Consider the following 12500-nt stretch of genomic DNA (forward strand, 5'->3'; position numbering starts at 1 on the left):
TAAGTGCAGTTGTGGGCCTAATGTCAGGCTGTTTAAGTGCAGTTGTGGGCCTAATGTCAGGCTGTTTAAGTGCAGTTGTGGGCCTAATGTCAGGCTGTTTAAGTGCAGTTGTGGGCCTAATGTCAGGCTGTTTAAGTGCAGTTGTGGGCCTAATGTCAGGCTGTTTAAGTGCAGTTGTGGGCCTAATGTCAGGCTGTTTAAGTGCAGTTGTGGGCCTAATGTCAAGTTCCCCACAAAAAGGTTTGGTTCCCTACACCCCTTACGTAGTGCTTGAAAAAACCCCCGCAAGGCACAAACCAGTGAACCTGATCACATGCACACATGTGAATATAATGCATACTTATATATATATATATATATATATATATATATATATATATATATATATATATATATATGCTTTTTCTTTGTTTCAGGATGTGCTTACGGAAATTCCAAAATTTGCCTTCCCTTGCAAGAGTGAAATGTGAGTTGCTGAATTCATACTAACAACAGACTCATTTTGAACAAAATTTATTGAGAACCAGCATGTGTGCACACAAGTTTTCATCAGAGAGGCCTTAGAATGCACTGGGCAATCTAGAACAGTTAACAGCAATGGCAAGCAAGAAAATTGTGTCACAGTATCGGTATCAGTAACTCAAAGAGGCGTCACTGCGTTCAGACAAATCCATGACCGCTACACCACATCTGCTAAGCAGATGCCAGACCAGCAGCACAACCCAACATGCTTAGTCAGGCCCAGAGGAAAAAATAAATAGATGAAGAAAATCATAATAATGATCAGATAAAATAGATTTTTTTTTAAATTAAAAAAAAAAAGTAAACCAATAGATAACAAGATGATTTTTTTAATTAAAAAAAAAAGATTTTAGAAAAAAAATAATTAAAAAAATCAAAATCAAAAAAAGTGTTTAAAAAACACAAAAATGTTGCTCGATTTCTATCTCTCACTCTCATTTCCTTTCATGAATCTCATACTTTTGTGTACATTGCTGTATTATTGTTCTTCCATTTTCTTTGATATGTGTTGTAATTTAACTTTGTAATGTAACTTTGACCACCCCCCACCCTCTCTCTCTCTCTCCTCTGTCGATTTATCAGCCTGTCTGTCTGTCTCTCTCTCTGTCTCTCTCTCTCTCATTTCATTTTTTCTTCTTTGCTCTCTCCCCTTTCTCCCCTGGTATCGCCTGCGACGCCATTTTCGATACATATGCAGATTAGCTTGTCGTGTGGCATCCTGAACTCGCTGGCTCGCTGTGGAGTGTGTTGTTACCAAATCTCATGAAGAAACTTTCCATTCGACCTTTGACACATACACAATGCTCGGTGTAGCTGCGATTGTTTCGCTACCCCATGAGGAAAACGGAAAAATTTTTAATTGTCGAAACTGTTAAAGTGTTCTGTCCTCCAGAATGCTAACTCACGTCAGGAACGCTATAGCGTTCCATCGCCCGGAGTGAGTTAATCTTGGTCTTGACGCGAGTCATTCGGATGAGACATCAACTAAGAGCGCTTGTGTAGCGTACACTAAGACTTGGCGCATGTATTAACAAAGAACCCATGGCAACAAATGAGTTCCTTGCAAAATTCTGTAAAAATAAATCCACTTTGATAGGAAAACATATATACACGTGCAGGCAGAAACGGGCGGTACTACACTGTCGTGTCTTTTTCTGGAAAGCAGACCAAATTTCACACAGAGAAAACTGGTGTGACAGAATGTTATATGGTACAATGCAGAATGTCATTGTAAAGAGATGCAACCCCCCCACTAGTTGACTAAGGTATGAGTTAAGCTACAGAGAAGTAGGAGAAAATAAACGAGCAGATAAACACATTTCTGACATTGAATTATGACAATAATAACAAAGATGCTTAAAAAAAAAAAAAGGAGATTGGATGGGGGGTAGAGGGTTTATTCTTTCCCTTTTAATGCAGTAATTCGTTTCTGTATTTTCAAGCAGGATATATTGTCAGTTTTGTTATTTTCCTAAAGCATTTGTGTGTGTGTGTGTGTGTGTGTGTGTGTGTGTGTGTTTTCATAACAGTTTGCAGGTTGAACAGTTTGTGTTTGTTCTCACGGATATGGAGGGGATGTTCCGTTATGTCTACTGTCGCCATGGTCCCCGCTCGAATACCTGTCTCTGTATCATGAGGTATGAGGATAGAATAGAAATAACAAGTGTTTGTGTGTGTGAGTTCTATATGTTTGTGTGTGTACTACAGACTTGTGTGTGTGTGTATGTATGTATATATATATATATATATATATATATATATATAATATATATATATATATTTGTGTGTGCATTTTTTCATGTTGTATCCCCAACTGGACTGATTTTTGGTGACTGAACTGTCTGTGTATATATAATATATACAATACTATCCTCATCCTGTAAGTAGCTTCACCTCAGCATCAGTTGTGCCCTCTGGCCATTCCTGACAATGACTTCCCAGAGTGGGTGAAATGATTGTGTCGAAGAGGTGATTGAGGTTTCCTGGGTGTTCTTCCCATTCTTTGTGTTTCTTTCAGGTCTCCTGGCTGGCACACAAGTCGAATGGTGTCTTCTGCTTGTTCCGTCCATGATCATCTGCATCCTTAATAGCTGCCTTTTGATTCCTTCACTGCACCATACAATGGATTTTTAGGAGTTTCTAATCCTCTTCTTCTTTTGTGAGCTGCAACTCCCACGTTCACTCGTATGTACACGAGTGGGCTTTTATGTGCATGACAGTTTTTACCCTGCCATGTAGGCAGCCATACTCCGTTTTCAGGGGTGTGCATGCTGGGTATGTTCTTGTTTCCATAAGCCACCGAACGCTGACATGGATTACAGGATCTTTAACGTGCGTATTTGACCTTCTACTTGCGAATACACACGAAGAGGGTTCAAGCACAAGCAGGTCTGCACATATGTTGACCTGGGGCATCGGAAAAATCTCCACCCTTTACCCACCAGGTGCCATTACTGAGATTTGAACCCGGGACCCTCAGATTGAAAGTCCAACGCTTTGACCACTCAGCTGTTGCGCCCATCTTCTGATGCTCTGAAATAGGCCTTGACCTGCTCTGACTTGTGTTTGTTCTGCATTGAAGGACGCTCAAGTATGCATCACGTGGTCTCACTAGGAGCGTCTCTTGTTCCCAGGATCAGTCTCATTGCCTCATTTTGAATTCTTTGTCTAGTTTCATAAGGCTGCGTTAAGGAAGTATCGTTTCATGAGACTGTGTTAGGAAAGTCGTTTCATAAGGCTGTGTTAAGAAAGTATTGTTTCATCAGGCTGTGTTAAGAAAGAAAGTATCGTTTCATCAGGCTGTGTCAAGAAAGTATTGTTTCATCAGGCTGTGTCAAGAAAGTATCGTTTCATCAGGCTGTGTTAAGAAGGTATCGTTTCATCAGGCTGTGTTAAGAAGGTATCGTTTCATCAGGCTGTGTCAAGAAAGTATTGTTTCATCAGGCTGTGTCAAGAAAGTATCATTTCATCAGGCTGTGTTCAGAAAGTATCGTTTCATCAGGCTGTGTTCAGAAGGTATCGTTTCATCAGGCTGTGTCAAGAAAGTATCGTTTCATCAGGCTGTGTTAAGAAAGTATCGTTTCATCAGTATTGTTTCATAAGCTGCGTTAAGAAAGTATCGTTTCATCAGGCTGTGTTAGGAAAGTATTGTTTCATCAGGTTGTGTTAAGAAAGTGTCATTTCATCAGGCTGTGTCAAGAAAGTATCATTTCATCAGGTTGTGTCAAGAAAGTATCATTTCATCAGGCTGTGTTAAGAAAGTATTGTTGGCCCTAGTCCACTATCAGTCAGTGATTGATACAGCTGGAAGAGGTGGTGGTGTTGTTCTTCTTCATTCATAGGCTGCAACTCCCACATTCACTTGTATGTACATGAGTGGGCTTTCATGTGTATTCATGACCGTTTTTACCCCTCCATGTAGGCAGCCATACTCTGTTTTCAGGGGTGGTGGTGTTTAGTGCGTTTGGTTGCCATTGTTTTAGTCTGAAAGTCCCTTTTAGCATTTCCTAACAGTGTTTTCTTAAGCTCAGCATTCTGTCAAACTGCATTCCTAAGTAGTGTAGACTATCTTTTTTTTTCCAATCAGTATCCCATCGGATGACACAGCTGGTCATGACTTGCTAACAGTGTTTAGTTGTTGAGAGTGCACAGCAACGTTTGGTCTTTCAATGGATTGATGGCAGATCCTGTCTCCTGGCACCATTGGGCGATAGTCTTCAGTTGTTTCTGGATGGCTGCAGTTCTTTCTTGAGCATCTTTCAAAGTTTTGAAGACCAGGCCATCATCCGCTAGAGTAAGGACACAAGCTATTCCATTGTTGTGAAGATAGATATGCAAGCCCTTGGTATTGATGTTGTAGAGGACAGGGTACAGGGGAAATCCTTGTGGCATTCCTGTGCTCTCATTTCATGTGTTACACTGTGTGTGTTTGTGTTAACTCCCATCAGCTGAGTTCCTGATATTATACTTTCTTCCTCGTTTAGGTATAATAGTCTGACTGTCATGGCATACTGGGACACCTCCTTGAAACTGAAGCTGACATGATTCATCCTTGTTTCCTTGTGGCTTGTTGGAAATTTAATTAACCATAATGAACAGTTTATTAGTTATTATCAGTAGTTACGTTCTAATTTTTATTGACTCACTTGTATAAACAAAGTGAGTCAATGTTATAACCCGGTGTTCAGTTGTCTGTGTGTGTGTGTTTGTGTGTCTTTGTGTCTATGGTAAATTTTAACATTGCCATTTTTTCTGGAAATACTTTGTCTGCCAATTCCAAATTTGGCTTAAACATTGTAGGACTAAAATCTTCACAGTCATACCAATAATAGGTTGTACGTCTCCCGAATTTAGCTGTATTTCCGCATCATTAATTGTTTCTTGATTCCAAACACACTGTTACCCCTTTACTGTTTACTGCATATGAATATTCTAAAGTGGACACTGAATTCACTAGAATGAACATAAAAGAAAATTTGAATCGACCGTTTCACTGAGTTAAGATCAGCCTTGTCTACACTGGTCTGTGCAGACCTTGACAAAACATGTTGCAGAGCCTGACGTGATGGCAACGTCTTCCTTACCACCAAATTAAAATAATTTCTTAAATAATCATTGACGTGTTTACTACATATGAATGTCTGAAAGGGGATACCAACTGAACTAGAACTAACAGAAAAGAGAAATTGAATGGACGGTGTCATAGTTTCTCAGTGAGTGTAAAAACAAGCTTGTCGAGCATGGATCTCTGCAGATCTATAAAAACCGACACATATTACACTCAATTTGATGGGAACATCTCCTTTACCTCAGACTTGAAAGAAATTCTAAAATACCCGAGATATACCAAAATAGCATGATTTAAACAGCGTGAACACTTCCATCAGTGTTGTCGAGTCATTCTGCTTGAAGAACATGCTCAAATAATAATTGTTGAATGTTGTCGTTGAACCGGCGTTAGCACAGTGAAAAAGACCACTCATTCTTGACCCAAACATCCATGGTTCAAATGTGCTTTGAAGCCTTTTTCTTTTTTGATTCTAATAACGCAAAACTGTATATGATAATGAATAGAGAACACATTTCAACAAACTAATTTGTATAAGTTTTTATTATTTCTTGTTTTTATTAGTACAGAAGTAATAGTGTTACTATTGATATTGGCATTGTTGTTGTTACAATGATTATGATGATGATGGTGATGGTGATGATGATGATGATGGTGATGATTACCAGTCGTAGTAGAAGCTGTAGTTCTGATAGTTGTTATTGTATAATGATGATTATGATTGTTATTTTGTTCTAATAGTTGTATAATGATGATTATGATTGTTATTTTGAGTAGTGTTGTGAGCACTATTCTTCTTCTTCTTCTTCTTGGTGGAGTTGCTGTTATAAGTAGTATTATGACTATAATTATGAGTATCATTAACATGAGCTGGTATTATTCTTATTGTTTATATCATTATTACAGTGATGTAACTTTTTTGAGGCTCACTCCCAGTTCTTTGATCCTCTTTTTTTGTTGTTGTTGCAGTCACCTTTGCTGGTTCGATATCTTCTACAAGATGCTGAACTTTCTAGCGGAGATAGAGAACGGGTCGGAGGAGAATGACCCTTCACCTTTCCTGGAGGCCACGTTCATGCAGGACATTCCGATGCCAGGGATCCCCGTCACTATCGTCGCCGGTCGCCATGTGAGTGGACGATGACATGAAACAGGATTCATGGGGGACTGCCGTTGGAGGGACATGGTGGTGGTGGTCTCCACTCTGAGGGAGAGACCCTCACTCAGTCTGGCTCCACGGCGACTAAGCCATTGTTGTTGTTAGTAGGGGGCTTACTAAGGTGGTGTCCTAAGTATGTTAAATGAGAATAGGCAGTACTGAACACCACCAAAGTGACTCAGCAGCAGTGCAGGGTCTCCTCTGGTGTGTGGCCTACTGGCGACCTAATATCGATGGTCCCTGCAGACTGCCAGCACTGGGAATGTGATAGACAAACCCGGGTGTGGTTGTTATGGGGAACTCGGAATGAGCAGCGTGGGGGTAATGCCACTGAAACGGTGCAGATGGTGGGGGCAGTGAAAATAAAACAAAACAAAAAACGCATGAGACTAGAGAGTTTCAATTTCATTTTCAGCTTTTCAGTTTTTCAAGAAGGGTTCGCCACATGTTCTAGGCAGATGCCAGGCCACCAGCACAACCCAACGCATTTAGTCCGACCTTGAGTGCATGCATGTGTGTATACTTGTGTCCCTGTCAGAGTGGATTTCTACAGAATTTTGCCAGAGGACAACACTCTCATTGCCATGGGTTTCTTTTTCAGTGTGCCAAGTGCATGCTGCACACATGACCTCGCTTTATCGTCTCATCCGAATGACTTAGACGCTCAGTTTGATTTTCTTGTGGAACTTGGGAGAAAGGGTGAGACCAGGATTTGAACCCAGACCTTCACACTCTCTGTATGGCAGACGTTCGTCTTCACCATTCTGCTACCTTCCTCCTAATACTAGAGAGACACTGACACTGATTTTATTGCCATGGGCAAAGACACCCTTTTGGCAAGGGGGTTACAATACATAGTGCTGATAAGCATCAACCAAAATTGTTTGGCTGAAATAGAAACACATATCCAAAAGCAAACAGTCAACAGTGAACCAAAATATGCTCATCCACACTTGCACACGCTGACGCACAACCACTCATACATTCACACGCATTACATACACCAACATACGTTTATCATCACACACTTCTCCTGATCCATTGTAGCTTTCAAGACGACCATCTGGCGACTGACCAGATCAAGCCAACTTTAATCCCTTATTCCACACTCCTATCCACCAGTAACCGAAGGGAAAACTAAATATTAGTATTCTTTCTTCAAAAATCGCTAGCTTCTTGCGAAAGACATCATTGCTTCATCACGTTCAGTTGAGAGTACTGCTATAAGATCTCTTTTTTGTGCGGCTGGTTCACTGAATAACTTGTATCCTTGCAGAGGAGAGAGAGAGAGCGAGAGATTTGAGTGTTTGTTGGCAGTCTTTGTCCCAGTCAGGATAACAGACGTTGGTGAGCTGAGGTTGAGAAGAGGGGGGTTTGGGTGTGGTGGATGTGGTCATCTTGTTTTTTACATCTTTCCTCTTGTAAGCGGAAGACATACCTTTTTTTTTTCTTTTTGATAAGGGGCAGAGGATGGAGGGGAGGGGGGGTGTGACTATGTTTGAGTAGCTGAGTGTATGTGTATGCATAACTTGTGTGTGTGTGTGTGTGTGTGTGTGTGTGTGTGTGCTGTTGATAAATAAATGTCTGTCTGATTATTTCTGTGTTACAGATGTTAAATTTCACTGCCCCAAAACCTGATCAACTGCCAAGTATTCCCACCAGTGTAAGTGTACGCCTTTTTTCTCTCTCCCTCAAATAACATACCAAATACTGTACACCTTTCTCCTCCCTCCGTCAAATAAAATACCAAATACTGTACACCTTTCTCCCTCCCTCCCTCAAATAACATACCAAATACTGTACACCTTTCTCTCTCCCTCCCTCAAATAACATACCAAATACTGTACAACTTTTTCCTCCCTCCCTCAAATAACATACCAGATACTGTACACCTTTCTCCCTCCCTCCCTCAAATAACATACCAAATACCGTACACCTTTCTCCCTCCCTCCCTCAAATAACATACCAAATACTGTACACCTTTCTCTCTCCCTCCCTCAAATAACATACCAAATACCGTACACCTTTCTCCCTCCCTCCCTCAAATAACATACCAAATACTGTACGCCTTTTTTTTTCCTCCCTCAAATAACATACCAAATACTGCACACCTTTCTCCCTCCCTCCCTCACTCAAATAACATACCAAATACTGTACACCTTTTTTCTCCCTCCCTCCCTCAAATAACATATCAAATACCGTACACCTTTCTCCCTCCCTCCCTCAAAGAACATACCAAATGTTGTTTAGTGCCGTTGTATATAACTGACTGATTAAACAGACTTACCTCAAGCTCTGCCTAGTGAGCACTCCCTGAAAGAATTAGGATTGTGTGTGCTAGCCAGTTGTTTCGTCATCAGTTTGTGCCCAGCTAGCATTGCTTGTAACTACAGACGAGTCCGTTACTTCACATCTCATCATTCTTTTGATGAGAGCTTTTATTTGTGGTTTTTTGTTTCACTGATAACACTTTTGTGTCCTTTTCTTCTGCTGCATTCCACTGCAGAGTTTTTAATCCTTTTTTGGGGGGACACCTGTTGTAGGATATAGTGCGAAGTACATTGCCGTACATTGTCTGTGTAATTGGGCATGTCTTATTTATTACCTGTGTTGTTTCCTGGATACCATAGATATAGTACCTGTGCAGTTAAGTGTCTCATAATACCGGTCTTGTATCCTGGATACCATAGATATAGTACCTGTGCAGTTAGGTGTCTCATATTACCTGTCTTGTATCATGGATACCATAGATATAGTACCTGTGCAGTTAGGTGTATCTTAACACCTGTGTTGTTTCCTGTATACCATAGATACAGTACCTCTGCAGTTAGGTGTCTCGTATTACCTGTCTTGTATCCTGGATACCATAGATATAGTACCTGTGCAGTTAGGTGTCTCATATTACCTGTCTTGTATCCTGAATACCATAGATATAGTACCTGTGCAGTTTGGTGTCTCATATTACCTGTCTTGTATCCTGAATACCATAGATATAGTACCTGTGCAGTTAGGTGTCTCGTATTACCTGTCTTGTATCCTGGATACCATAGATGTAGTACCTGTGCAGTTAGGTGTCTCATATTACCTGTCTTGTATCCTGGATACCATAGATGTAGTACCTGTGCAGTTAGGTGTCTCATATTACCTGTCTTGTATCCTGGATACCATAGATACAGTACCTGTGCAGTTAGGTGTCTCATATTACCTGTCTTGTATCCTGGATACCATAGATATAGTACCTGTGCAGTTAGGTGTCTGGTATTACCTGTCTTGTATCCTGGATACCATAGATATAGTACCTGTGCAGTTAGGTGTCTCATATTACCTGTCTTGTATCCTGAATACCATAGATATAGTACCTGTGCAGTTAGGTGTCTCATATTACCTGTCTTGTATCCTGAATACCATAGATATAGTACCTGTGCAGTTAGGTGTCTCATATTACCTGTCTTGTATCCTGGATACCATAGATATAGTACCTGTGCAGTTAGGTGTCTCATATTACCTGTCTTGTATCCTGAATACCATAGATATAGTACCTGTGCAGTTAGGTGTCTCATATTACCTGTCTTGTATCCTGAATACCATAGATATAGTACCTGTGCAGTTAGGTGTCTCATATTACCTGTCTTGTATCCTGGATACCATAGATATAGTACCTGTGCAGTTAGGTGTCTCATACTACCTGTCTTGTATCCTGGATACCATAGATATAGTACCTGTGCAGTTAGGTGTCTCATATTACCTGTCTTGTATCCTGAATACCATAGATATAGTACCTGTGCAGTTTGGTGTCTCATATTACCTGTCTTGTATCCTGAATACCATAGATATAGTACCTGTGCAGTTTGGTGTCTCATATTACCTGTCTTGTATCCTGGATACCATAGATATAGTACCTGTGCAGTTTGGTGTCTCATATTACCTGTCTTGTATCCTGAATACCATAGATATAGTACCTGTGCAGTTTGGTGTCTCATATTACCTGTCTTGTATCCTGGATACCATAGATATAGTACCTGTGCAGTTTGGTGTCTCATATTACCTGTCTTGTATCCTGAATACCATAGATATAGTACCTGTGCAGTTAAGTGTCTCATACTACCTGTCTTGTATCCTGGATACCATAGATATAGTACCTGTGCAGTTTGGTGTCTCATATTACCTGTCTTGTATCCTGAATACCATAGATATAGTACCTGTGCAGTTAGGTGTCTCATATTACCTGTCTTGTATCCTGGATACCATAGATATAGTACCTGTGCAGTTAGGTGTCTCATACTACCTGTCTTGTATCCTGGATACCATAGATATAGTACCTGTGCAGTTTGGTGTCTCGTATTACCTGTCTTGTATCCTGGATACCATAGATATAGTACCTGTGCAGTTAGGTGTCTCATACTACCTGTCTTGTATCCTGGATACCATAGATATAGTACCTGTGCAGTTAGGTGTCTCGTATTACCTGTCTTGTATCCTGGATACCATAGATATAGTACCTGTGCAGTTAGGTGTCTGGTATTACCTGTCTTGTATCCTGAATACCATAGATATAGTACCTGTGCAGTTAAGTGTCTCATACTACCTGTCTTGTATCCTGGATACCATAGATATAGTACCTGTGCAGTTAGGTGTCTCGTATTACCTGTCTTGTATCCTGGATACCATAGGTATAGTACCAGTGCAGTTAGCCATCTCTTTTTACCTGTGTTGTTTCCTGGATACTATAACCATGGATACAATTACTTGTGGAATCAGGTGTTGTTTCCTGGCTATCATAGATGTATAGTACCTCTGCAGTTAGGTGTGTCTTACTACCTGTGGTTTCCTGGATACCATGGTGTAGTACCTCTGGAGTTAGCCATCTCTTACTACCTGTGGTTTCCTGTATACCATGGATGTAGTACTCTGCAGTTAGCCATCTCTTATTACCTGTGTTGTTTCCTGTATACCATGGATGTAGTACTCTGCAGTTAGCCATCTCTTATTACCTGTGTTGTTTCCTGTATACCATGGATGTAGTACTCTGCAGTTAGCCATCTCTTATTACCTGTGGTTTCCTGTATACCATGGATGTAGTACTCTGCAGTTAGCCATCTCTTATTACCTGTGTTGTTTCCTGTATACCATGGATGTAGTACTCTGCAGTTAGCCATCTCTTATTACCTCTGTTGTTTCCTGTATACCATGGATGTAGTACCTGTGGAATTAAGTGTGCCTTACTACCTGTGTTGTTTCCTACATACCATGGATGTAATTTTCTTCTTAATGCCCATCTCATGTTTTCCTTGATACCGTAGATATAGTACCTGTGCAGTTAGGTGTATCTTAACACCTGTGTTGTTTCCTGAATACCATTGATATAGTACCTGTACAGTTAGGTGTATCTTATTAATTGCGATGTATCCTGGATACGATAAGTATATTACCTGTGCAGTTTGGTGTGTCTTATTAACTGCAATGTTTCCTGGATACGATAGGTATATTACCTGTGCAGTTTGGTGTGTCTTATTAACTGCAATGTTTCCTGGATACGATAGGTATATTACCTGTGCAGTTTGGTGTGTCTTATTAACTGCAATGTTTCCTGGATACGATAGGTATATTACCTGTGCAGTTTGGTGTGTCTTATTAACTGCAATGTTTCCTGGATACGATAGGTATATTACCTGTGCAGTTTGGTGTATCTTATTAACTGCAATGTTTCCTGGATACGATAGGTATATTACCTGTGCAGTTTGGTGTATCTTATTAACTGCAATGTTTCCTGGATGCGATAGGTATATTACCTGTGCAGTTTGGTGTGTCTTATTAACTGCAATGTTTCCTGGATGTGATAGGTATATTACCTGTGCAGTTTGGTGTCTTTTGATTCCTGTGTTGTTTCCTGGATATCATGGGTATAGTACCTGTGCAAAATGGTGTATCTTATTAACTGCAATGTTTCCTGGATATCATGGGTATAGTACCTGTGCAAAATGGTGTATCTTATTAACTGCAATGTTTCCTGGATATCATGGATATAGTACCTGTGAAAAATGGTGTATCTTATTAACTGCAATGTTTCCTGGATACCATAGATATAATTTTCCTCTGGAAGAAAATGCCCAGTAATTTTAGACAGAAAATGTCCTTTATGCTCGTGTTGTGTTCTGAGTACTGAGGCTCAGCTCCAGTCAGAGCAGACAAGCCAGTCTTTTTTTATTTTGAAGAATAACTCAGCTTGGCCAGTCTTTTTTTATTTTTAAGAAT

The 12500-nt window shown here is 40.3% G+C and overlaps 1 protein-coding gene across 2 annotated transcripts in view; it reads left to right on the forward strand.

Annotated features, from left to right (window-relative positions):
* The window catches only part of LOC143275989 (uncharacterized), a 50582-nt gene that overhangs the window by 3187 nt on the left and 34895 nt on the right, over positions 1-12500 (forward strand). For both annotated transcript variants that reach the window (XM_076580354.1, XM_076580353.1), the window contains exons 4-7: positions 417-466; positions 2052-2159; positions 6059-6218; positions 7858-7911. In XM_076580354.1, the coding sequence (XP_076436469.1) occupies positions 417-466; positions 2052-2159; positions 6059-6218; positions 7858-7911 (372 nt within the window). The remainder of the gene's footprint in view (positions 1-416; positions 467-2051; positions 2160-6058; positions 6219-7857; positions 7912-12500) is intronic.

This window comes from Babylonia areolata, chromosome 31 (genome assembly GCF_041734735.1).
Source record: "Babylonia areolata isolate BAREFJ2019XMU chromosome 31, ASM4173473v1, whole genome shotgun sequence".
Lineage (NCBI taxonomy): Eukaryota > Metazoa > Mollusca > Gastropoda > Neogastropoda > Buccinidae > Babylonia > Babylonia areolata.